At 41.1% G+C, this 24,663-nt stretch overlaps 1 protein-coding gene across 2 annotated transcripts; it reads left to right on the forward strand.

The window, feature by feature from the left end:
* Window positions 1-23,304: 23,304 nt before the first annotated feature.
* LOC119646793 (barrier-to-autointegration factor-like) lies at window positions 23,305-24,292 on the forward strand. 2 transcript variants are annotated; one of them, XR_005248776.1, is made up of 3 exons: window positions 23,310-23,486; window positions 23,551-23,674; window positions 24,039-24,292. XR_005248776.1 is itself a non-coding variant. In XM_038047382.1 (2 exons), the coding sequence occupies exons 1-2, from the start codon at window positions 23,561-23,563 to the stop codon at window positions 24,186-24,188; spliced, it is 264 nt and encodes an 87-aa protein (XP_037903310.1). In that variant the 5' UTR covers window positions 23,305-23,560; the 3' UTR covers window positions 24,189-24,292. The 2 variants fall into 2 exon arrangements, 1 of the variants encoding a protein (XP_037903310.1); XM_038047382.1 differs by having other exon boundaries at window positions 23,305-23,674.
* The last annotated feature ends 371 nt before the right edge of the window (window positions 24,293-24,663 follow it).

Genomic DNA, 24,663 nt, shown 5'->3' on the forward strand with positions numbered 1-24,663 from the left:
CGCTTTGATGTGCCGGCGATTATAATCACCGACCAGGGAATGCAGTTTTGGCCAGCCAATCGCGAAAAATTTTCTGCAATTCCCGCGGAGCTGATATACAGGAAAATCTAAGACTCCCCATCGACATCAGGTCGCGATTCAACGTCAACCACCACCACCCAACAAAACCTAATTGGGACGGCGCTCCTCGGAAGCCGCTGCAGCCACTGTCAAAGTCTTCGAACGAGGTCGACATCATTATAGCCTCAATGTCGGTGGCACGGCAAAATGGGCCTACCTTGGGTCGGCTAAAGCCCATCGTCCAGCAACAAAATGCGAGCAGCGCACAACGCATCCATTTTGACTTGCGGCACTCTAGTTCCCCGCTGGAACCCCCGTTTGGTTTCAGCTGGGGGATGAAGTGTTGTGGTAAAAGCAACAACTTGCATACCACATGCGCGCAAGCCCAAGTCGAGTTGGCCATGACATCGAAAAACAATTTTTGACAGCGAAAATTGTTTTCCGATATCAGTTGGATTTCGATCGAAGACAAGCCAAAATGGAGGAGAGAGGTCACTCCTCTCAACTCAATTAAATTTAAATTAAATTCTGCTGTCAATTTAATTGTTTCTCGTGTGAATGTGTGTAATGTTAATTCTTTGAAACTAATTCAATTCATTTAGCTTTCCATAAAATTAATAAAAGAGTTTTGCATTTTAATGCAACGAATTTGCATTTTAATTCAAAAAATTTGCATTCTAAATTGACAATAAAGAAAGAAAGATAAAATCACGTGAAATACAAAATGTTGATCTGCTATAACTTTGTTAATAATAATTGCATTCCCTCCAATATTTCAAAATTGTGAATTATATTATAATGTTGTTTTGTACTTTTTGGATGAACTGAAGGGAGTTTTCAGGTAAAATGTGTGTGTCAATTGTTACGGCCCTCTTTCGCATGTATGGGGATCCCTCCAAAATTCGACACAAAATGGCGTTGCTTTTTGTATGTAAAGGGATTTACGGGTAACACGTTCTCACCAAATTTTCGGGACGATAGCCGGGGAAGCGCACGTCATCTCTGGGGTGTGGACCAAAATTGCTATGGGAGAATATCTAGAAAATAAAACCAAGATGGAAAAAGTGAAAATGGATAAAGTTGCGGTATAGAGGCTAGGAACCTCAATACTTTTTGACTTTTGAGAGTTAGCGAGCGAGCTCTCGACTGTCGATATCATTCGACCGCAGTGACTCGGTGGTGGATAACTTGGCTACCGTGGCCTAAAACAGGGCTACAAGTGATTTAGATTTGGAGAAAGAGGTGTTCCACCGAAGCAAGACCGCGCCACGAGTACCAATAAGGAACACGAAAAATGATAGGGTGAAAGGAAATCGTTGGCTCACAAAGGCAGTTTCGACACACACCACATCCGTCCAAGAAAGAGGATCGCAGGAAACAATCCAGAAACAAGATTCTCTGATTTCCACCAAAGGTTGTGGAAAGCACAATAAATGCGGAGGGCCATCCGGTCAGAATTCATAGGGAATCGAGCCCTGACGTGGAGAAAGTACTATTCATGTAGATTGGAGTAAAAGAAATCGACCAATCTCCCACCATTACGGTTGCGGTCGCCAAGACCGTGTTTCCCCATCACATGTGTCAGTGTTGTCAGATCCCACCTTAGCATTTAGAATTTCCTGAAACTTGTATAATTGCTTCTTCTCCACCATATCGGACGTCTCCTTTGGCGCGTAGCATTGTACAATTGTGACTCCTTAACCCGGACAAGAATCTTGCAGTTAGAATTCGGTTAGAAACCAGCTCCTAGGTCAAGAGAGCACGCCTTGCGGTAGAATCCAGAAGCAACCCGACACAATTCGCGTGGCTTCCCAGAATACAAAGGCATATTTGCGCAAGAGGAGGAGGAGTACTACCCAGAGTCCCACCATCTACTTCGCTTAAGCCCAGAATGTCCAGCTTATATCGCTGAACTTCCCGCTCAAGTTGGAGAAACCGGGCATTCTGAGAAGCGTTATCGAGGGACGTGAGCTCATTCTAGAAACCAACCACAGTCCGTTTCCAATAGCCAAAGGTCATCCGAGGCGTTGTTGCCGTTTCGGTAGCAGTAAAGTTTCAAAATTTACAAATTCGTAGTCCACGAATTCTATCCCTTTAAGATGCCTCTTCTGACAACCAGGGAAAACTTTAATGTATTCTTAAGCCCCAACACACACAGTCTAAAGAGCCGAAAGTTCCTCAAAAGAATTGCTCGACTTTCACCAATTTCCCAACATATTTGAAACATTTCTTGTTAGTTCTGTAAAAGCAGAAAATACAATAACAAACAAAGTTGCATAAAAAAAATTATGACAGTATGGGAATTGGAAGATGGAAGACCATATTAATAAATGTGTAACCAGCTTACCTCATGAACTCAAACAAAAGTCTGTGGCAATGCATATGCTCCAATTTTTACGAAACACACTTTAAGATATCTCAACATAACCTTAAAAAGGCCTCTCTTCTCTGAAAAAACCCTTAACATAATTCATTAGGGTTTCACTGACGCAAGGATTTGAAAAGCTGCTAAGGCCTGAAAACCTGCACAACTATAAATATTGAAACCAGCAAATTTTTCACTGTATATAAGCACCAATTGTGTTCAATTGGCAGCACTCTCGAAATTTTGCACGCCAAAATCGAGTAGATTAAACACAGAAACAAATAAATCTAAAGCGAACTGAAGACGGATGACACACCCAGTGCCTACAGCGTCCTTGCAGATGACTGCCTGCGAGTTCGTAGGGCAAGGTTGAGTAGCAGGAGCCAAGGGTTAAGAGCAAGTTAAATAATGTTGCATAAAGGTAGCGCAAAACAGAGTGCAGTGGGTTTGTAACGGAGGTTCAAAGATCCGGAATTGCAGAGGGGCTCCGTTGAAATACATGGGTAAATGATGTTTTCAGATTGAAGAGCGGAGTAATGAATGTTATCCTTGCCACCGAGCAAATATTTACGATTGTATGATGAGAGTTGAGGTTGTTTTGTTCAATGCTATGAACAGAGAAATAGCGAACGAATGGAAAGTTAGCATCTACCTGCGCTGAAATAAGTTCATGGAAGCTTCATATTTGTTGCAATCGCATGATATAACGAAAAGAAAAGGACTTAATTTTTGCCCATCTAACTTGCTTTCCTGAAGTCAGGATGTTATTTAATTTGTATCCGATTTGAGGTTTGCGAATATATAATAATGCTACGATTGTATTGTTGGAACGGAAAAATGACTTGCGAATTAGAATACATACACATATGCAAGCACGGCTATCAATTAAAATGTTGAGTGAAACAGCCAAAAAGGTATTGTTTTCGATGCATGTGGTTCATCACTTTATAAAAATTATAAAATAATGCGTTATATTGAACATGAAGTTGAACGACTAAACGCGGAAACTGGATGAAAAATCCGCGCCACGATATGCAGGGTATTGCTATGGTTAGCGAAGATTGACCTTCAAAAACAACTGAAAAAATGCTTGCTTCTCCGAAAGATACTCTACAAAAGAAATCTGGCATTCAGTTCTGTAGTCACACGGAAGTAAATGCAACCTGTTTGGATGTGAGAAAAAGTATTATAGTAAGTCTAGGTGGTCAGTGGGACTTCATGCCGATGAGAGGAGTGAGTAGATTGGGATAATATTGACCAAAACATAGGGAAGAAAGTATACGTTGGGGTGTTGTGGCCTAATTTCTGGTAAAGCGCTGCCACCCACACGCTGCAGGCAAGAAACGATCCCTAATCCTTGTTAAGTTTAACGGAATATGTCCGCATGGAGCATGAAACTGGTCCTGTTTTTAATATCTGAGGAGTGAGCGCACGAAATGAAAGTCTCACAACAGAAAGACGTGTTGTTCTAAGAATTTATCCAACCGTGGTATATTACCATATTTTATAAATTTACCTGAAAAGTCCCCAAAAGTCCATCTTGGAAGATCACCAATATAAGAGGTAAGTTCTGGGCATCTTAAAAGGAATCCAGTTATTATTGGCAAAGTTATAAAAGATCAGAATTTTCTTTTTCGGTGAATTTATTACACTCTAAAACGCGTAGGACGTTATCATCATATATCAACTCATCCATACCACAACAAAGTGAACTGATATTAATGGCGGATCGCAAGAAAATACTATTCTTTGTTTGCATTTTTTTAGTTATTTGTATATCAGTATCAATTACATGAGACAGATGAATGACGCTAATGAAGTTGGCGGTAGTGCTCAACACAGACTGGTATACTATATAAGTAATCTTTTTCCTGTGGTATTCAATTTACATACATCTATATGTATGTATGCATACTTTTGGGCGAAATAAAAGATGTCCGGATAGCTGAGTGGTTAGAGCGCAAGGCTGTCGTACGGATATTCGCCGTTCAAATGTCACTGGTGGCAGTGGAATTTGTATAGTGATTTGGCGTCGGACACCAGTCGACTCAGCTGTGAATGAGTACCTGAGTCAAATCAGGGTAATAATCGCGGGCGAGCGCAATGCTGACTTCATTGTCTCCTAATGTACCGTTACGGTCTTGAATGAAGTGCTCTAAGGCCTCGAAGGCCCTGATCCAACATGGATTGTTGCGCCAACGATTATTATTATTAAAAGACGGTACCCACTGGGAACGACACGGCACGATCATTTTGCTAACACGACACGGCACAACAGAACAGATTGGTTAGAACCACTGGGAACGACACGACGGAATAGTGTCTAGCGTATTTGTAAAGTATGTATAATGAAAACACTATTATTAACTTATGTCTGGTGTAGGCAAATTTCTCTTCAAATGTTTGCTCATGTTTCAGACATCAGTCAGTCTGTGCCCGTGGCAAATGTCTGTCTGGTACTATTTTATATAAACCCTTGTGTTAGACAAACATCAGAGAGACAGATGTCTGCGTCAAATGCTTACTTCAGGCAAAATTTGTCTCTGCGTCAGACAATATCTGTGTGTGTCTCACATATCAGACAGACATTAGTCAGACGAATCTCTCAATTGGCGTCAGATATCAGATAGACAAATGTCTGCTTTAGACATCTTTTTATCCATCAGACAAATGTCTGTAACTGGTTCAGGCATCGGACAGACATTGGTTAGACAAATGTCTGAATCTACGTCAGATATCTGACGGTGGGAAATTTCTGTGTCTGTATCATACAAATGTTCCTGCGTCATGTTGACTGCCGGGATTGCCCAACGAGCTGCCGGAAATTTAGCATGTTTTGGTTACAAGGTGCCTGCGGCCGTAAAGTATCGTAAACTAAGAATTTTAGTACTCGCCTATTTCCTATGGAGTTACTGTGGTTGTCAATGTCGGTATTGTTAAATGGTGTCCGATTCTGCGGCGTTGATCTCAAACAGTTATGCTTGGGGATAGGTCTTATATATGCCGTTTGAATCGTTCTTTCCAGTGAGGCATTCACCGACTGCACTTCGGATTATGTCATCCAGGGATGTAAAGATATATTCTATTTCCTGAGGGAGGGTATTGCATTGTTGACTTCTGTTGATTCACCCCTAAATGCACCGTCGGAATTGTGACCTACGTCAGATTCTACATCCGTGGTGACGATCGAGCCCACTGCTCCTTCTCCTCAGCAGCCGGCGAGGTTATAACGGCCTTTTTTTGCTGTCACCGATTGGAATGCGCCATGCATTGAATTTATTTGATGATGGCGGCAACATTATTTTCTTGTTCGCAATTATGTTCAATTATAACGCTTCGTCTTTTTATATTTTTAAAACTAAATCCTCAACGTGGTTTTAAAACAGACGGCAATGTTGATCGGATAACTTAAACTTGAATCGTTTGTTATCGCTGTTGAAAGACACGTTCGTGTTTGTACACTATCGGCTGGTGATTGATTGAGTGCTTCGTTGTCCTATAGCTACCATTGAAGCATTCAAAACATTAAACTTAAAATGGAAAATGAATTTGGGTTGATTTTTTCAGGTTTTCTATTAAACAATACCTTATTAAAATCCATTCAATAACTGTCTGTATGTCTGTGTTTCTGTTTTTTTTATTGTTCGAAGCAGGTAAAGTTCGATACCTACTGCTGCCTCCTAGCGTGCAGTTATGTGAGAGTCTTACACACTAAAACCACCCTTATTCCTTCGACTCTCCTCGCGGACTGCTCTAAAGCAATGCGTCGCGAGGCTGAATCAGTTATTAACTGTTGCGGCTCGTTATGGCCCCTTCTCCCTTCTTTATTCTTCTGTCCAGCGACCAGTTTGTAACACGTGCTATTTCTTTTGCCATTCTGCAATAGATGCCCACCGTGCCAGCTGCGGTCGAATTGCGCTAGGCTCCTTGTTTGTACACGTTTTATTGTAGAGATGACCTTTATTCGCTAGGATATCTATGGGGAGCATCCCCGTTTATCTTATGCTGCTTACCCTGATGTTATTCGTTAAGCACAGCATGTCTGGAGTGCACTCAGCCGATACACAATTCTTAGTTTCCTACATTTCAGGTCATTTTCCAGCACAGTTGCCTATACTAGAGCTGCATAGAATAGCCTAGAATTAACCACCTTTGAAAGAAGTAGACGCCCACCAATGTTCATTAGTATTCTCAAGATTGTTATAGCGATGGGAGAAGCGTTAGTTGCTGCACACTCAATGTGTTTCTTGAAGCTAAGCCCTCTGTCGATCTGTGCTCCCAAGCATTAAAACACTGGTTGTGAGTAAATTATTTATTCACCAAATTTAATTTTTACGGCTGTTTCGTTCCTTCTTTTGCTGATTAGAACTACCTCTATTTTATTTTCAATAAGTACTAGGTCGGAATTTTTTAACCAGGGTTTGATATGATAATTTCAATATCATCCGCAAAGCCAATGGTTGTCACACTGTTAGGAAGGCGTAGTGTCAAAACTCCATCATACATAATTAGCCCATAGCAAGGGACCTAGAAAAGAATCCTTTCGCACACAAAAATTGTCGAGAATATTTTTAATTTGTCACCAAGTTATATTTCAATGCAAGGCTTGGATGGAGAATCTTGCATACGAAGTTATGACGACGTATACTTTGTACTCAACATCCTGCACGCAGATGTTATGTGCTGGATGGTTTCCTCTTCACAGATGCAAAAGCTGTAACTGGAGTTGGTGATTGAGGAGTCGTGAAGAATGTACCGTTTATATTTTTTGTTGGTAGCAAATTGTCCTGCTTTGGACATAAAAGTTGCTTTGGCTGCGTAAAGCAGTACACCGTTAGTCATCCATTTGTTGAAGGCTTCAATGCCAATGCCCGGCAAAGTCCTTTATATGACCTCCGTGAATGGGTTTCTCTCTCCACATATCGAACTTCTGTTGAATTGAAGCAACGTTCGATGCGAACCCGTTCTCTTCTTTTCAAGTTGAAAGGAGATAATTTATTGTCTTCCATGATGGTAGCATAATGGATGTAATTGACCAATTATTTCTCAAAGACAAATTCACGAAAAGAATGCATTTGATTGTAGCAAGATGTATTTAAAACGAGTACTGCCCCTGATACCGCGGGATCTAAGTGTAATCTTGCGGTGCATCTAGCGATTAAATTATTTGGAATAATGAAGACATGTTTTTGCTTTTCGCATTATACTTGCAAATACCGATATTTCTTGAATAACTTGTCCCCTTTATCAGTGCTACACCGTCGTTTAAATTCCTCCAGTAACTTAGTTTGATTCATTGGAACGGCAGGTATGTTACTTTCAATATGCCGAGGTGTTTGTAGACGTCGTCCGAATCCATACTTATGTCCCGTTATTCAATATATTTGTTTCATGTGTTCGAAGTGTGTATGAGTTAGGCTCGGACCATTTACGATTATTATTTAAATCTTCACTTCTCTCTAGAAAATTTATCTTTAAGTGGGTGAATTGGCCAAGCTATCAACTTAGATTGAATTCTGATATTAATCTATTTGGTCTTTCACAATCATAGATTATACCTACAGATGTAATCGATCATCTGTTGACAGCTTGTGAACATTTTCTGGATAGAGTTATTAGGAATAAAAGATGGAATATAATGTTGAGTGAACTTGAGAAAGGAAGCAAATACTTCTGGAACAAACAGTAAAAGTATTGGATGTCGGACACCAGTCGACTTAACTGTGAATGAGTGCCTGAGTCAAATCAGGGTAATAATCTCGGGCGACCGCAATGCAGACCACATTGCCTCCTACAGTGTACTGTAGTCTACCGTTACGGTCTTGAATGAGGTGCTCTAACACACTTCAAGGCCCTGATCCAATATAGATTGTTGCGCCAACGATTATTATTATTAAAAGTAAAAATATTCCTTTTTGCAAAGATAATAACAAAATATGCGTTAACAACAAGGAAAAAGTGAAACATTTTGGCTAGAAACTTTGGTGTTAATGATTGACTTTATGATGCTACGATGAAATTAAATGTTGACAATATGATTACAGAATATGGAACAGCCGCGAAGTCCGTTTAACCTCTCAACTGTTTTAATCAGACCGGAGCAGGTTATGTATATAATTGATACGATTACAGCAAAATTGGTTCAAGTATGAAAGATTTTGTGTACTTCTTTTATAAAAACTTTTCAGTGCACATTTGTCCCATTAGTACCTAGCACGTAATAAATGTAAATATTATGTGAGAATATCCACTTTCGCGTGATACTGATATTCAAAGTCTTGAATTTGCACGGAGACGACAAATTCGACTTATGATAACTTTGTTTATAAAGGTGCGACTTCAATGAAACTCGGTAGAATTATGCCCTATTTTATAGCCTACATTGCTCCAATTTCGTGATTCTAGCATAAACTTAAGTTGGGTTTCGCAGTCAATTACTCAAAATTATAGTAATATACTATTATTAACTTTATTTTAACAGGCATCAGTATGGAGGGTATTTCAGAACTAAAGCACCCTTAAGTGGAAACCGCCGATTTTTTTCAGATTTTTTGGTTGTGTAGTTTTGAGTCCGTGAAAGAAATGATCACTTTTGACCCCTCACGCTCCCCGCCTGTTCAGCAAATGTCAAAACTGAAACCGACTTCGGGAAGTATTAATTGAGTAAAAATAAAAGTAGGTAGCTTTCTCCTATTACAATATATTTTAATTGTTAGTAAATACGTACGTGAATGATGTAACTCTATGTATGCGTGAGCGGTTACAGTTCCCACTTTTTCACCAAATTTGGTGTCAATTGTTATAACTGTTTCTGAGAAAAATGCGTGTGGCCGGCAGACAGACAGACAGATAGTAAACCGATTTTATTTTAATTTTGTTTTAAAGGAAACTTTAAAAAATTTATCAAACAGTTTTATTCATTAGCAAACCCCGAACACACCCTTGAAAGATGAGAATTTTTTTAATAATTATTTAATGATTATATAGTAAGTTAAGCTAGGATAAAGTCTACATTTAAATAAAATACAGGTCCGAAAAGCAAATGTGAAGGGGCTAACCTACAATAGATATAAATAAGTCTAGAAACCAAAAGCTGGACGCTTCAGGTATAAAAGATTTTGTGTATTTCTTACATAAAAATATTTGAGGGTGCTTTTGTCCCATTAGAACCTAGTACGTAATATATGCATATATTATGTGCGAATATCCACTTTCGGGTGATGCTGACATTCAAAGTCTTGAATTTGCACGGAAGTGACAACTTTGACCTATTATAGCCTTATTAGTAATAGTGAGATTTCTTCTACCTTATAGCCTACATTGCTCCAGAATTTCGAGATTCTAGGAAAAATGAGTATGACAGATACACTGGTGGCCAGACAAACAGACAGTAAACCGATTTTAATAAGGGTTTGTTTTACAAAGAAACCTTAAAAAGAGCTGTAGAGAAATGGATTATTCAGAATGGAATTTAATATTTTACTATATTTCATTTTTCACTATAGTGCCACACACGTCTTATTTGCATGGCTTATGATTCACGCGAAATTTATAAATTTGAACTGCTATAACTTTGCACTAATTGCAGAATTTTGACAAAGCTTGGCGGGTGTTTGTGCGATATTCTCCTCTTTGTCGGTGCTCCTTGGATGAACATAAGGGGGTATTCCAGTCAATTTCTAACAGTATATAAGATACTGTTAGTAACTTTATTTGAGTAGATATCGGAACGGGACATATTTCGAGGTCTAAATTTCATATAAGTGCTGCTGATTTTCTTTTAAATTTTTGGGTTGATGTGTACATTTTGACTCCTTACTCACACAGTTTACAATTCACGTAAAAACTAACATCAATTTCGGAAAGTCCTAATTGGTACCTTTCATTTGACAGCAAACATGAATAGTTCCCTTTTTAAGGTTTTGTGTAAACACAAAACCTTATTAAAATCGGTTTACTGTCTGTCTGTCTGTCTGTCAGTCTGTCTGTCTGTCTTTTTTTTTTTTTTTTTTTTTTTTTTTTGAGGAGGTGGAAATCTTCAAAAGACACTGGTCTGGACACACCAGCGTGTGGGATTTTTACCCACTAAAACCACCCCCGACTCCCTCCCTGCCCCGCGGAACCACCATCAGGTATTACATCACGGGGCGGAGTCAGCTCACTCTAGCTTAATCGCATTTCTTCTATACGCGGCGCACGTGACCGCATTTTTCTTCTTTCCTCTGCCTTTCGCAATTTATCTTGAATTGATGCGATCATGGAGTTGACCCCATCCCAATTCTCTTGATGTGCTAGCATTTTCGGCACCAGATTTTCTGCTACCAGCACCTCTCCTAGAGTCTCCTCTAGGTTCCTCCTTTCTTCCACAAATCTCGGACAGTGGAAGAATACATGCTCTGGGTCCTCTGGGACTCCATCGCAATTTGGACAGTCGGGTGAGGTCTCCAATTTAAACCTGTGAAGGTATTGGAGATATCCTCCATGTCCCGTGAGAAACTGGGTGAGATTATAATTAACCTCACCGTGTCGTCTCTCCAACCACTCCTTGATGGCAGGAATGAGCCTGTGAGTCCACCGACCCTTTCCCGAGCGTTCCCACCGCTCTTGCCATCTATTTATGGATCTCTCCCTCTCAGCCTTCTTCGTCTCTGTCTGTCTGTCTGTCCGTCTGTCTGTCTGTCTGTCTGTCTGTCCGTCACACGCATTTTTCTCGAAGACGGTTATAGCGATTGACACCAAATTTGGTAGAAAGGTGGGAACTGTGAACGCTCACACATACAGTGAATTACATCCTTTTACGTTGAATTTGAGGGGGGGTCCCCATACATGCAAAAGGGGGGTGTAAAATTTTTTTTCATCAAATATAGTCATGTGGGGTATCAAATTAAAGGTCTCGATTAGTACTTTTCAAAGCCGATCTTAGTTTTGACATTCGTTGGAAAGGTGGGGAGCGCGGGGGGTTGAAAGTGATCACTTCCTTAAGGGGGCCATTCTCAGAAACTACCAATCCGAAAAATCTGAAAAAAATCAGGAGACTGCCACTATATGGTGCCTAGGCTCCGAAATACCTTCCATGCCGATATCTGTTTAAATAAAGTTAATAATAGTATATTACTACAATTTTTTGTAATTGATTAGAAACCCCCCTTAAGTTCATTCTAGTACCATGCAATTTTGCAGTGATATAGGCTAAAATATAGAGCATGATCTTACCAAGTTTGGTGGAAATCGCACTATTACTAACAAAGTTATAATACCTCAAATTTGTTGCTTCTTTGAAAATTGAAGACTATGAATGTCAATATCACCCGAAAGTGGATACTCTCACATAATGTATGGATATATTACGTGCTACGTACCAGGAAATACACAAAACCTTTCGTACCTGAAGCGTCCAGCTTCCGGTTTCCCGACTTGTTTATATCCTCCTTTGGCATATATGGGGAGCCCTATATGTCACTCACTGCATGCGTGGGATTTCATAGTTCCCATCAATCCTGAAAATTTCAGTCGGGTCGGTTTAGCCGTTTTGGAGAAAAGCGCATGTGGTAGAGACACAGCCAGTGAACCCATTTTAATAAGGTTTTGGTTTACACAAAATCTTAATAAGAGGTTTTTATATACGAGTTTCCTCAATTAGTCGCTAATATATTTATGTGTATATATTCAAAAATATTGTCCAAAGGATAGTATAGGTCCCAGGACGAAACAAGGATTGGTACCCACGATGGAGCATAAAACATGCGAAACGCCTGTTGAACCAACACCAACAACTTTACTACCAAACCCTGTCTTCCATGTGGTGACCACTGAGAGCTCTTTCTTAACGATAAGCTGCAGACGGAGAAGGATGAAGGCGAATCTCCCGCGCCTAAAAATGGGATAAATTTTACCAACTGGTCCTCCAGGTTGGGGGTTGGTAGGGCTGACGGAAAACAGCTTGTTGCCAAGCCAAAAGAGGAGCCTCGGACTGAACGGATAACACAACGGCGAACCTGGCACCGACAAAGGAATAACGATTTTGGCCAAGTGTTGAGCGAACGCTGCTACCTCTCAGCCTTGATGAATGTCAGAACTTATAGGGGGCCAATATAGACTCGGATCACTACCTCGTTCGCATGGTGCTCCGAGCTGGCTTAAAAATTGTAAGTCGCCAGGAACCGATGGAATTACAGTCGAATTGGTGAAATATGGAGGCGACCAATTACACCAGGTGGTTCATCAACGTGTGCTCAAAATGTGGGATAGCGAATCAATGCCCGACGACTGGCAACGAGGCATTAACTGTCTCATACACAAAAAGGGAAATATCACACAGTGCAGCAATTATAAAGGTATCACGTTGCTGAGTACCATTTATAAGATATTCTCCTCTATCTTGTTAGACCGGATAGCCCCACACGCCCACAACATCATTGACCCATACAAGAGAAGCTTCACTCCTGGTAAATCAGCAACTCTGCGGCAAGCGATGGAAAAACTGTTGGAATATGGACATCAGTTGCACCATCTTTTCATCGACTTTTAAGCCGTCTATGATAGCATAGCATAGCCCTGAGAGAATTCGGTATCCCAGCAAATTTGAAAAGACTGATTAGGCCGCCCTGAGCAATGTACGAGGCCAGTTAAAACAGCAAGACCACTCTCAAGACCATTCGACATCAACAATGGTCTACGATAAAGGGATGCCTTATCAAGCGTCCTCTTTAACCTGGCCCTCGAGAAAGTGATCCGTGATGCTGAGGTAAATGTAAGGGTACGATCCTCTTTAAGTCCACCCTACTACTGGCCTATGCTAACGATATCGACATCATGGGAAGAACCACCCTAGATGTACAAATTTCACCTAAATCGAGCAGGCGGCGCGAGTTCTTGGGCTGCACATCAATGAAGGCAAGACAAAATATATGGTGGCAACGTCAGCACCGAAAACACTGGGCAAACGGGAAGAATAAAAATAGAAGACTACAACTTTGAGATCGTTGATAATTTCTCCCATCTAGGGTCGAAAATCACAACCGATAACAACTACCATGATGAAATACGGGCCCGGTTGTTAGCCGCCAACAGAGCCTATTTCAACTTACAAAAACTGTTCCCCTCGAAAATTCTGACGATAGGGTCAAAGCTCTAACTGTACAGGACAGTGATCTTGCCAGTCCTCATGTATTCCTCGGAGACTTGGGTTCTTAGCAAGAAAAATTGCGAACTCTTGGCCGCGTTCGAGGATGGAGGATGGAGGATAGGGGATGGACGATTCCGTAGTCCACATAACGACGAAATCTATGAGCGATACCATGACCGTCTGGTTGTGGATAAAATCTGGCTCAATAGATTACGGTGGGCGGGTCACTTAATCCGTATGGATGAGGATGATCCCACCCGGAAAGTCTATAAGGGCAATATCTATGGTAGAAAAAAAAGATGAACCAAACTCTGCCTCAGATGGAATGATGGAGTAGGTCAGGACGCCAGACAGTTTTTAGGGATATCGAATTGGTGGACCTCGGCACAAAACCGGGATGTCTGGAGTTCCTTATTAAGGCAGCCCTAGACCGGATACCGTTGTTGTGCCGTTGATGATAATGATAGGTTCTGAGAATGAAACCCGTGGCACTTTTTGAGGATCTTACTTTGAACCCTTACTCACCCAAAATCAAATCATCATCATCATCATCATCGTAAACTCTACATGAAATGGCGCCATTTGCTGTAAGGGATTCACAGACCACACGTTCTCACAAAATTTCGTGCCAATCGGTCTATTCGTTTCCGGAATTTAGGTACAATACCTGTAGCTGACAATATTATGGGAACTACAACCACCCGCTCGAAACGCCAAATTTCTTTGATTTCCCGAGCCAATGGCTCATAGTTCACCTTCTTCTCCACGTAGCACCTCCACGGGGATAGCAACATCAATAATATACGCGGAGCGACCCGTCTTGTCAACCAGCAGTACGTCAGGCTTGTTGTGTGCGGTATGGCGATCAGTCAGAACTTGCCGGTCCCAATACATGCTGTAAGCAGAACTATCAAGTACTGCTTGCGGCTCATATCGGTAAACCGGACATGTTCCCGTGATCAGCCCATGCTTATATGCAAGGTTTTGATGGATAACCTTACATACAGCATTATGCCTGGTAATGTATTGCACCGGTGCCATAACAGTACAGCCAGAAATGAGATGGTCCAACGTCTCTAACGCCGAACCACACATTCTGCACTGATCGTTCTCCACCCGTTCTTTCATGATGAGCTTTTTATAAGCTCGGGTGGCGACCACGCCATCCTGAATGGCACACATAAACCCCTCCGTCTCAGCAAAGAGCTCCCCAGCACACAGCCATCTGTTCGACAGATGCAAATCGACAAATGGCTGCCAAAGACAATTCACGTGCATTGCCTTCGACTTCCGTTCATCGATCCGCTCTTGGTCCGACTTCACCCCACTCAGAGGATTGAAAGATCGATCCTTCAAGTTAAGTGGAGTCAGTCCACAGTCTGCCTTACAGACAGCCGCATGCAAGGGACTCGCCTGCTCTTTGCTGTAAAAATAAGCGCGCAGCGAGTCGACTTGGCGATGATGTTGTGCCGCCACGTCAACCACACCCCTACCTCCGATGTCACGAGGCAGGTTCATCCGCTCCACGGCAGACTTTGATGCATTCGGAATTTGGACATAGTTGTCCGTATCCGCCGCTGGACGTTTTCCAGATTGGTCTTCGTCCACGGCAATATTCCGAATGCATAAGCCAGTGAAGGGATGGCGAATACATTCAACGCGCTTATTTTATTCTTCCCCGAGAGATGCGATTTCAGCACCAGCTTTACACGTCCCAGGAATTCGGACAGCAGAGCTTCCTTCAGATCACCAACTCGAGCATGGATCCCTTGCAGAATTCCTAGCTACTTGTAGAAGTCTGTCTCGGTCATAGCTTCGATGTGGAGGTCACCAATGCTATGTCCGGCATGTGGCTCGTGATGACCTTTGCGGATGGCTTGGATTCGACATTTGTCTAATCCAAACTCCATCCGAATATCACGGCTGAACATGTCTATTATTCGCAACAGACTTCTAAGATGGTCGTCAGTACCAGCATACAGCTTGATGTCATCTAAGTACATCAAGTGTGTCAGTTCGCACTTAGCACGTAGGCCATATTTTATTGCAAAACCGTGCCCTCTAGCATCATTCAGTAGCCATGAAAGGGGTTCAGTGCCATACAAAACCAAAGAGGACTCAATGAATCCCCCTGGAAGATGCCCCTCCGTATACGGATGGGCTCTGAGGTATTAGCACCCTCAGATGTACGGACTGATAAGGTGGTATGCCACCCTTCCATGACTGTCGCCAAAAACTTTATTAGTTTCAGATCAATGCGATACAGATGTAGGATGTCGATTAGCCAGGTATGCGGAACGCTATCAAAAGCCTTGGCATAATCGATATAGCAACTGAAGAGGTTTCTTTGGCCTCCAGTTGCTTGTCCTACAACTACCGAGTCGATAATGAGTTGCTCTTTGCAACCCCTTGACCCAACTCAGCAGCCCTTCTGCTCCTCGGACAGAATGTTGTTGGTCTCGAGGTGCGCATTGATCCTTCCACTAATAATGGACGTGATGAATTTGTAGAGGGTTGGTAAGCAAGTGATCGGTCTTGTGTCTGCGGGGTCCTGCACCGTGTCCTCCTTAGGGATAAGGTAGGTAATCCCCGCAGTGAGGAAAGGTGGAAATTCCTCCGGCCGACTCATGACCTCATTTATACTGCGTGCCAACCGACTGTGTACGCTGGTAAATTTCTTATACCAGAAATTCTGCACCCGATCCAGACCTGGGCCCCTCCAGTTCTTCGAGATGTTTATGGCTCGTCGAACTTCCTCTTCGGTAACATCCGCGAAATTCATGCCAGGTGTATTGGCATGGCGGGTGCCTTCGGCGGTGATCCACTCAGCATGCTCAGCAGCAAAGTCCACCCCAATACTCTTTCGCTTCCGTCACCGAGAACTGTATTGTCTGGGCGCTCTGTTGGGATTCGTTGAGAGATCTGAAAAAGCTCCGCTGGTTCCTCACGTATGTAGCATTCTGGGCACGTCTGGAATAACTTTCGCCATACCGTCGTAACCGACTGCATATGACAGAAAGTTTCTGTTTTGGTGTGTCCAGAATTTCAACTACGGGTGTCTCACAGGGGATGGGATAGTTCCGGTAAACCCTCTGCACTTTATTTCTCACCCGTCAGCTGGCACTGCCAGTGCTGATCTGAATCAGTCTAGCAATGTCCTGCCTTAGTGAGTCCCGCCGACGTTCCAGACGAATTTTCCATGGTGGATCTCTTTTGTTACTCAAACCAATAACGCGAAGGCGAATCTTCTGACCGTGCAATCTGATAGCCGCAACTGCACCACAATACACAAGTGATTGTAGTTGCAGCAGCGACATATCAGCACACAGGCGAGATGCAATCTCATCATTGATTTGAGATAGAATTCCTGGAGTTGCTGGAGATGCATAGAGCCTGGGAATACCTGGTCTATGCAAAGGATCCATATCCGAGAATTCTATACACGCTCTTTGGAATTCGTCCCGAACTGCAGCGGAAACCTCAGCTGGACGGTGGAGAAGAGTGCTTCGGCGAGTACTGAACCTGTTGCCTGCAGTGCGGCGTGGTGTTGTTGAAGCCGCCGCCTCTGCCCCCATCGACTCTCGGTCACCAGTTTCCTCGATGACTTCAAGTCGAACACGTTCCTTGATGGTGGCCGGGATTGTGTCACTGCGAGTAAAAAAGCGGTACTGGTCTGCGACTCGCTGCACAGTCACGTGCGCGAATTGCGGGAAACGCTCGACGAATCTCTGGTGCAACAAGGGGCGGTAGGATGTTGTACCCGCCCCCGCCGTTATTTCGTAGTAGGAGCGGATGATGAAGAGGTTCATTTCTTCAGTCCATTTCATCCGCTTCCTACGCGAACCTGCTGAAGTGGTCGCCACAGATTGTGGCGAAACAGCTGCAGCAGGCGGAGCTGTGCTCCTGGTCGTCGTGGCACCTAGACGTCGAACCGCCCCACGACTAGCGGTTTCGACGCCGTGCTGTCCATTACGAGAGCCCGACCCAGTCACCAAGTCAGACGACTCCCGCCGGTTATCCGTACCGGACCTTAAATTTCTCCTTCTTCTCATTTTTTGGTGGTGCATTTTATCCCTAGCTGCCAGGTGTGTAGATAACTTCCTTAGTGAGTAATCTACAAGGCTGCAAAGTTCCTGCACTTTCCTCACCTACCCCCTGAGACGCTGCGGTGGCGTACAGCCATTCAGACTGAAGCTATCCATCCCTCCTCCTTTCACAACCGGGCTTGGGACCGGCTTCGGCGGAGTTATTATTATTATTATTATTATTATGTATAATTGCAATACAATTTCGGAATCAACGCGACCACATGGGGTGAAGTGCCATAGAAAATACTCAAATATCAGCAATCGATTGAGCCATAAAGATGTCTGTAAAGCTCACAATACAATCGCTATCAATACAATTTAGTTTCTATTATCATTAATTCGTCTTTATCTGTTGTCTCTAACTGCATTTGTACAAATACAATCTCCCCACTTTCCGGACAGTATTGCGCCTAACTGCTAACATTAACTATCTCAAAACTAACAAATCAAATCTCAAAATAGTTAAAATCGCACAAATTTCATCCAGTACTATTTTCTCGATTTCCAAAATATTTTTATTTTGGGACTTCCTTCAGTCAAATCAAAAGAACTCCCTAAAATCTTGGGAAATTCGACAAGAATAATTCACGATTTTCTACTTTAGTTCTATGCAAATTTCAAACAGTAAACCAACCCTCCACTTTCATTTCTAAGTTTTCCAAATCAAAAGGTCATGTTACTATCCTCGAACAAAGAAACCAAAAATCAAACTGAAATGACGAATCCAGCACCCAACACCTCCGTTTTTCAAATACTGTCGAAACTGCACTTCGTAAAATTCTTGCGACCACTAGATCAGTTAAGACCAAAACCATCTCCTCTACTTTGGATTTAATTTTTAAAATTAAGAAATCAGGAACAATGAATCCAGAAACAGACACCAGCAAAACTTTCTTCTCCACTTTAGTTTCTGAATCATTTAACTCAGCAATCAGGAAAGTCGTGTTACTCCAGTAATAACCCCGAACAAAGTCTTCTAGTCAGATTACTTGTCAGTTCACCTTCGCTCAGCGGCCCAATGACCCGCTAATTTTTTCGGCCAGAATTTATCGTCAACTGCTTCCAATTGTTATCTATGTTGCATCGCGTCGTCTCGAACTGGCTCTTTGAAATAATAAAATTCCCGAAAGATCCTGGCTAGAAATGTGTTTGATAATATGCAGCATTATGAGGTCTATGGTGGAAAAAACAAGAAAAATGCTAATGATCATGTTTGGGATATTCGAAAATAATACTGGAAGTTTGCAGAAAATCCTATTATTATTGACAAAGTATAATAATAATATTGTTTCAATGAGCCAACGAATCCAAGCAAAAAAAGTTCACACACATCGCAAATATGGTAGTCTAATAAATGACTTTTCATTTTTGCCTGAGAGAAAAACCTGTCAGAGGAAAAGTATGCAAGATTATTTCCCGATACATTTGGAGATTTTTTTTGGTTGATATCGTTGGGTTCATGTAGAGTTGGAAAACCCAATGATCATTTTTCCGACAGGTTGTAACCCGGACATCGCCACTTAGTATTTGCCCCGAGTTGGCTCAATCGTTCCCTGTTCCGCCTAGAAACTTGGATCGGTTGTAATGGATATATGCTTCTTGGATTCCAGCTACGCTTTTTCCACAGCGCAGCTGCGATAGCGCCAGATCTTCTTCTCTTCTCCAATTTCATTCAGTCAATCAACTCTTGTACTTCCCTAAGACTGATAGACGAAACAGCTCCATGTAAGCGTAAGTGGCGCTACAGGAATCGGGGGATAAGTAAAGTTTTCTGGTGAAATCTGTTCGAAATATTCCCTCCATTAACGGTTCACTGTCTGTATATCATGTTTGTTTTGTCTGTCCGTCTGTGTACGTGTCTTTTTGTCCGTCAAGCATTTTGGTCGAAAACCATTGAATGTGTTGATATGAAATTTAGTTGAAATCTCCAAAATGTGAACCCCAACACATAAATAATTGGCATTATGACGTTCAGTTTAATCAAGGGGTTTCTTATATAAACGTTAGGTGTCAATTTATTTATGTCTAATATAAATAAATAAATAAACAAATAAATAAATAAAAACTATTACCGCTTTCCTTTTATTAGATTTTATTTATCAGGGATATGCACATTTCCAGGAATACTTATCCCGTTTTTCAGTGATTGGGTCCGAATCACTGCGGATTCCCATTAATCTTCCTTCAAAATCACAGTTTGCAATAATATGAGTAATCATATGAGGCAGAATACTGAAAAGTTTCATAGACATATTACTAATAATAACAAACATATAGTAGGTTTAAATTTGTCGGAAGTAAAATGATAATATCACAAGCAAGTGAGTAGTCTCATATATTTAATGCATATATATTTCGAGCGATGTATATAGAACTGTCGTGCACTCAAATATTTTGTTTGTGTTTTGTAACGTCGTTCATTTCATTTTTCTTGTTCGTTTCTGGTGAGCCTATCACCAGGAGAGATCAAGTAAGAGTTAGCATAATGAAGTAACTCCACCTATACTTTATTCATCTTTCTCTTTGATCTCCACGTATGGTTTTCATTTTAACCAGTGTGTCTTCTTCTTTTTCTTCACCCTTTTTCTCGTTCACAAGCGGGGTCGGCTCATCGTGATCGGTTTCGTCATTTGGCTCTATCGAATGGTTGATGTGGGTGCAATCTTGAGGCTTTTAAATCCCCATCCAGCGTATCAAGCCCCTGTTGTTCCGGCGTGCCTTTTGGTCGTTTACCATCGACTTCAGGCCAATCTTAGCAAGTAAATTCTCGTTAGCACGAATTACATGACCATACCATCGACGACGCCTCTCTCGCTACTTTTCTACGATCGGTGCAACCCCATAACGAACGCGGATATCCTCATTTCGGATGTGAACTAAACGTGTGACGCCACTGGTCAGTCCAACGTAACATCTTCGTCTCCATTACCCTAAGAGGTCGTTCATTGTCTTTTATAGTTGGATGTAAATAATATGGAGAATTTAGATTACTCCTTCTTGTATTTAATTAATTCCTTTCTTTTCGTCCCAATATTACTTTTGTTTGTTGTATTTCAACCGTATTGGTATAGAATAGATGAGGATCGAGAAAATGCCTGAGAAAAATATGGATAATTGTACCTTGGTAACGTTAATTACTTTTAAAGAATTTCAATTTATTTTCAACCACGCAATCCAGGTATCAAAAGAAATAACTATACTTTGAAATAACAAAAAACTTGTTTCTTCTTCTCTGGTGTAGATATTTATTCTTGCAAATACCGATATTTCAGGAACCACTTGTTCCCTTCATCAGTGCTAACAAGACTTGTATGTTTGACATCTTTTTCCACTGGCACGCACTTTTTAAGGTTTTGTGTAAAACAAAACTTTATTAAAATCGGTTTACAATCTGTCTGTCTGTCTGTATGTCTATCACACAGATTTTTCTCGGAGACGGCTAAAGCGATTGACAACAAATTTGGTGGAAAGGTGGAAACTGTGAACGCTCGCGCATACAGTGAGTTACATCCCTCTGCGCCGCAGGGGGGGGGGGTCCCCACACATGCAAAACGGGGGTGTAAATTTTTTCACCAAATATAGTCATGTGGGGTATCAAATGTCATGTTCTGGTTAGTACTTTCCGAAGGCGGTCCCAGTTTCAATAGTTGCTGGAAAGGTGGGGAGTGCGGGGTAGAAATTGATCTTTTCTTCTATATATTCGCATTCACATTTTCCACCACGAATATTACATTACCCACGATGACTGTTCGTTACAGTTATAAGAAATAATTTAATGCACAATTTTGGAAAGTTTGAAGAAATCTAACTATTTATTTATGGAAGGTCAAAATTGTGTATTTCATGTGAATTTATGCCACTGCAAGACGTGTACGGCGTCATCCTCATATAAAGTGAATTCATATGTACAGCGGAGTTCAAATTTGGAAATACAGATATCGAGGAATATTCTGAATTCGAGTTGTTAATAATAATAATAATAATCGTTGCTGCAACACTCCAATTGGATCAGAGTCTTGTGTTAGTGTGAGGGTGTGTTAGAGCACTTTATTTAAGACCGTAATGGTACAGGATTACAGTAACCTATAGGAGGCAATGTGTTCAGCATTGCGCTCGCCCGAGATGATTACCCTGATTTGACTCAGGTACTCATTTACAGCTGAGTCGACTGCTATCCGACGTCAAATTAAGGTACAAATTCCAGTTCCACCAGTGAGATTTGAACCGTGACTTTAAATACGACAGCGTTGTGATCTAACCACTCAGCTATTCGGACAAGTATTTACCAATGGAAAAAATGTGCTTAGGAAGTCAATCTTACACAAGATGAACACAAAACCATTTTACGATTTTTCAGGTCTGTCCGAATTTAAATTTTGCTACGAAAGTAGCTTTTTTTTGTAGTTCGCCGATAGTAAAGGTTTTATTTTATCCTTTTCTGTTGATGTTTCTTCGGATTGCACTCAACAGGCAGTTTGTTACCTTCTTATAAAAAAAAAGCAAAATACATACAGCTTCTTCCAACCATACCCGAAGATTTATATATTTCTTATCATGGTGTCAGAATTTCAACTTTGCACACTGCTTATTTGGACATCAATATAGATAAAATATACATTAGGGGAACACGAAAACAAAAATCAAAAATGAAACAAATTTCAATACAATCGATGGACAGCTCCATCGTGTTCGCATTAAAAAATAGATTTTTCTTTATATATTTTGAAAATATCCAAATGGACAGCCAGAATCTCAGATTGAAATTGAAAATATTGAAACATATAACATCCTCCATCCAAGAAGACTTTATCCAGGAGGAGCAAATCCAGCGAGAAAGAGGCACGGAATGTCATTGTGCATCTTTGACATATATAGTTAATGTATTGATGGGTCGGTTTGTCAATGATTTTCAGGTAAATTTCCAAAGTATTTGTGCAGATGTCGAAATGGGATGTATTTCAAGTATTTCAAGACTCAGCATACAAGGGAGAACTTTGTAATATTTCATTAATAAGTTTTGTTTTTCTCGAAACCATGTTTTCAAAGTTCAGGGAAGCACTCACAAAAAACTACTTAACCGATTCACACTACCATAGAAGGCTGTGTGCTTACCCGAGTGAGACCACATTTTTTTCGAAGATTCCAAAGTAGAAAAGGTGTTTTGTTGTATATTTCAAGCCTCCATTAAAATCATATTAAAATTTCGGAACAAATAAAAAAATGTTTAAAAAAAAATAATGAAATAGCGTTGAAATCTCGAGTGCCACACTGTACTATGTTACTACTTTAACTTACTCGGCTTCAGTGCTCGAATTCGTGACCAATCTTCTCTCTATTAGATTGAAGTCGGATAAAATAATATAAAAACTTCCCACATGAGGTGTACTTTGCTGAAAACTTGCAGTACCAATCTGATGTTTTTGCCATATCTCAAAGATGTATCTTTTATGGCAGACTCATTTTTATGAGCTTATCATAACCTATTTTCGTTATTCGACTTTGTAGCTAGTCAACCCTGTAGTGATTAAATAAGTACACACGGATGGGATGTCGAAGCATTTTACATTTTTCAGTATAGCTTTCCGTGGCGGCTAAAAATCCAACGCACGAAAAGCGAGATACCACCCTGTGATTATGAACTACTGGTTCTTCGAAGCTATTTCCGTATCTTACCCCATTACCGAATGTCTAGAAAGCTCGAAATCTACATGTGTACCCGCTGCTTGTGCACTTGGTTACCAGAGCGTTCACAACTAATTTATTCTACGTGCCCGTGCGGAGCTTTGGTTGGTAACGAATCCGGAGCGATCGGTGAATAAGTAGATATCATTGTGTAGAGTGCAGTTGGGTACGCATAGTTTTTTCCTGTGGGAATAGCACCAGATACTATTGCACCCGGTTTTATTATCCAGATAACGCAAAATGCCGAAAGTGAGTTTCTTTGCGACGGAACCCATCGGCGACAAACTCGTGACGGAAATTCCGGGCGTGGGTGAAGTCATCGGCAAGCGGTTGACAGACGCTGGCTTTGACCGAGTGGGATGAGTATCCAATGGCTATTGCACATTACGGGCGAAAGTGTTTGAGCTTTTTTTTTGATACTCCCAGAATATCATTTATCGTTGGTTAATTTTCATAAGTAGATAATTCTTCAAAGAGTTTTAGGATTTATTTCTTCACGATGACTTTTATTTGAATTACCCCCTACACCGTTACTAAGCACATATGCAGAATGAAGTCCCAATTGTCAATCACTTTAAATAAAAGTTCGCTGATATATAAGCACATATATGCTTAAAATGACAATCAAATGCAGAAATACTCGAACACTTTCGTCTGGTTTAGTGCAAAAAGATATACATGCGTACAGACACAACAATTAATCGTGTTTATATTCCAGGCCTCCACTCTCTTAGGTCAGTATCTGATTTTGAAGCGAAACCGAGACAAGTTCGACAAATGGTTTAAAGAAGTCTGTGATGCCAGCACTAGGGAGACTGACAGCTGCTTCGATTCTCTAGATCAATGGTGTTTGCGTTTCCTATATTAGTTTCTTGCAAGGAGAGTAGTCTGATAATCTAAGATGTCACAATTTATTTATTAACACTAGTCATCACGCCGATCTATATTTTTATTAAAATTTATGTACAGATATGCGCAGATGTATATACATATATTCTCATATGACGTTATTTACTCTTCTTTGATAATGAGTTACGTTCAAACAATGATGTCATTTCGCTTGCGTTCATAATAATTTGTAGTCAACGAATATTTCCTATTTCCTAAGAGTAAAAATGAGTCATAGCACGGGAATAAATGAACAAGTCGAAAAATCGAAGCTGATCGCTTCAGGAGTGACACGTTTTTGACTTTATTAGGACGAAAACTTTGGGTGCATGAGCATGGCATTGAGACTAACAGTAATTACTGGGGACGCGAAAAAATCTTTTGCCAACCATAAAGGCCAAAGGTGGCTGTACAGGTCCGTCGATAAAAGTATTTCGCATAAATGAGTGGTGGTA

Source organism: Hermetia illucens, chromosome 1 (genome assembly GCF_905115235.1).
Source record: "Hermetia illucens chromosome 1, iHerIll2.2.curated.20191125, whole genome shotgun sequence".
Lineage (NCBI taxonomy): Eukaryota > Metazoa > Arthropoda > Insecta > Diptera > Stratiomyidae > Hermetia > Hermetia illucens.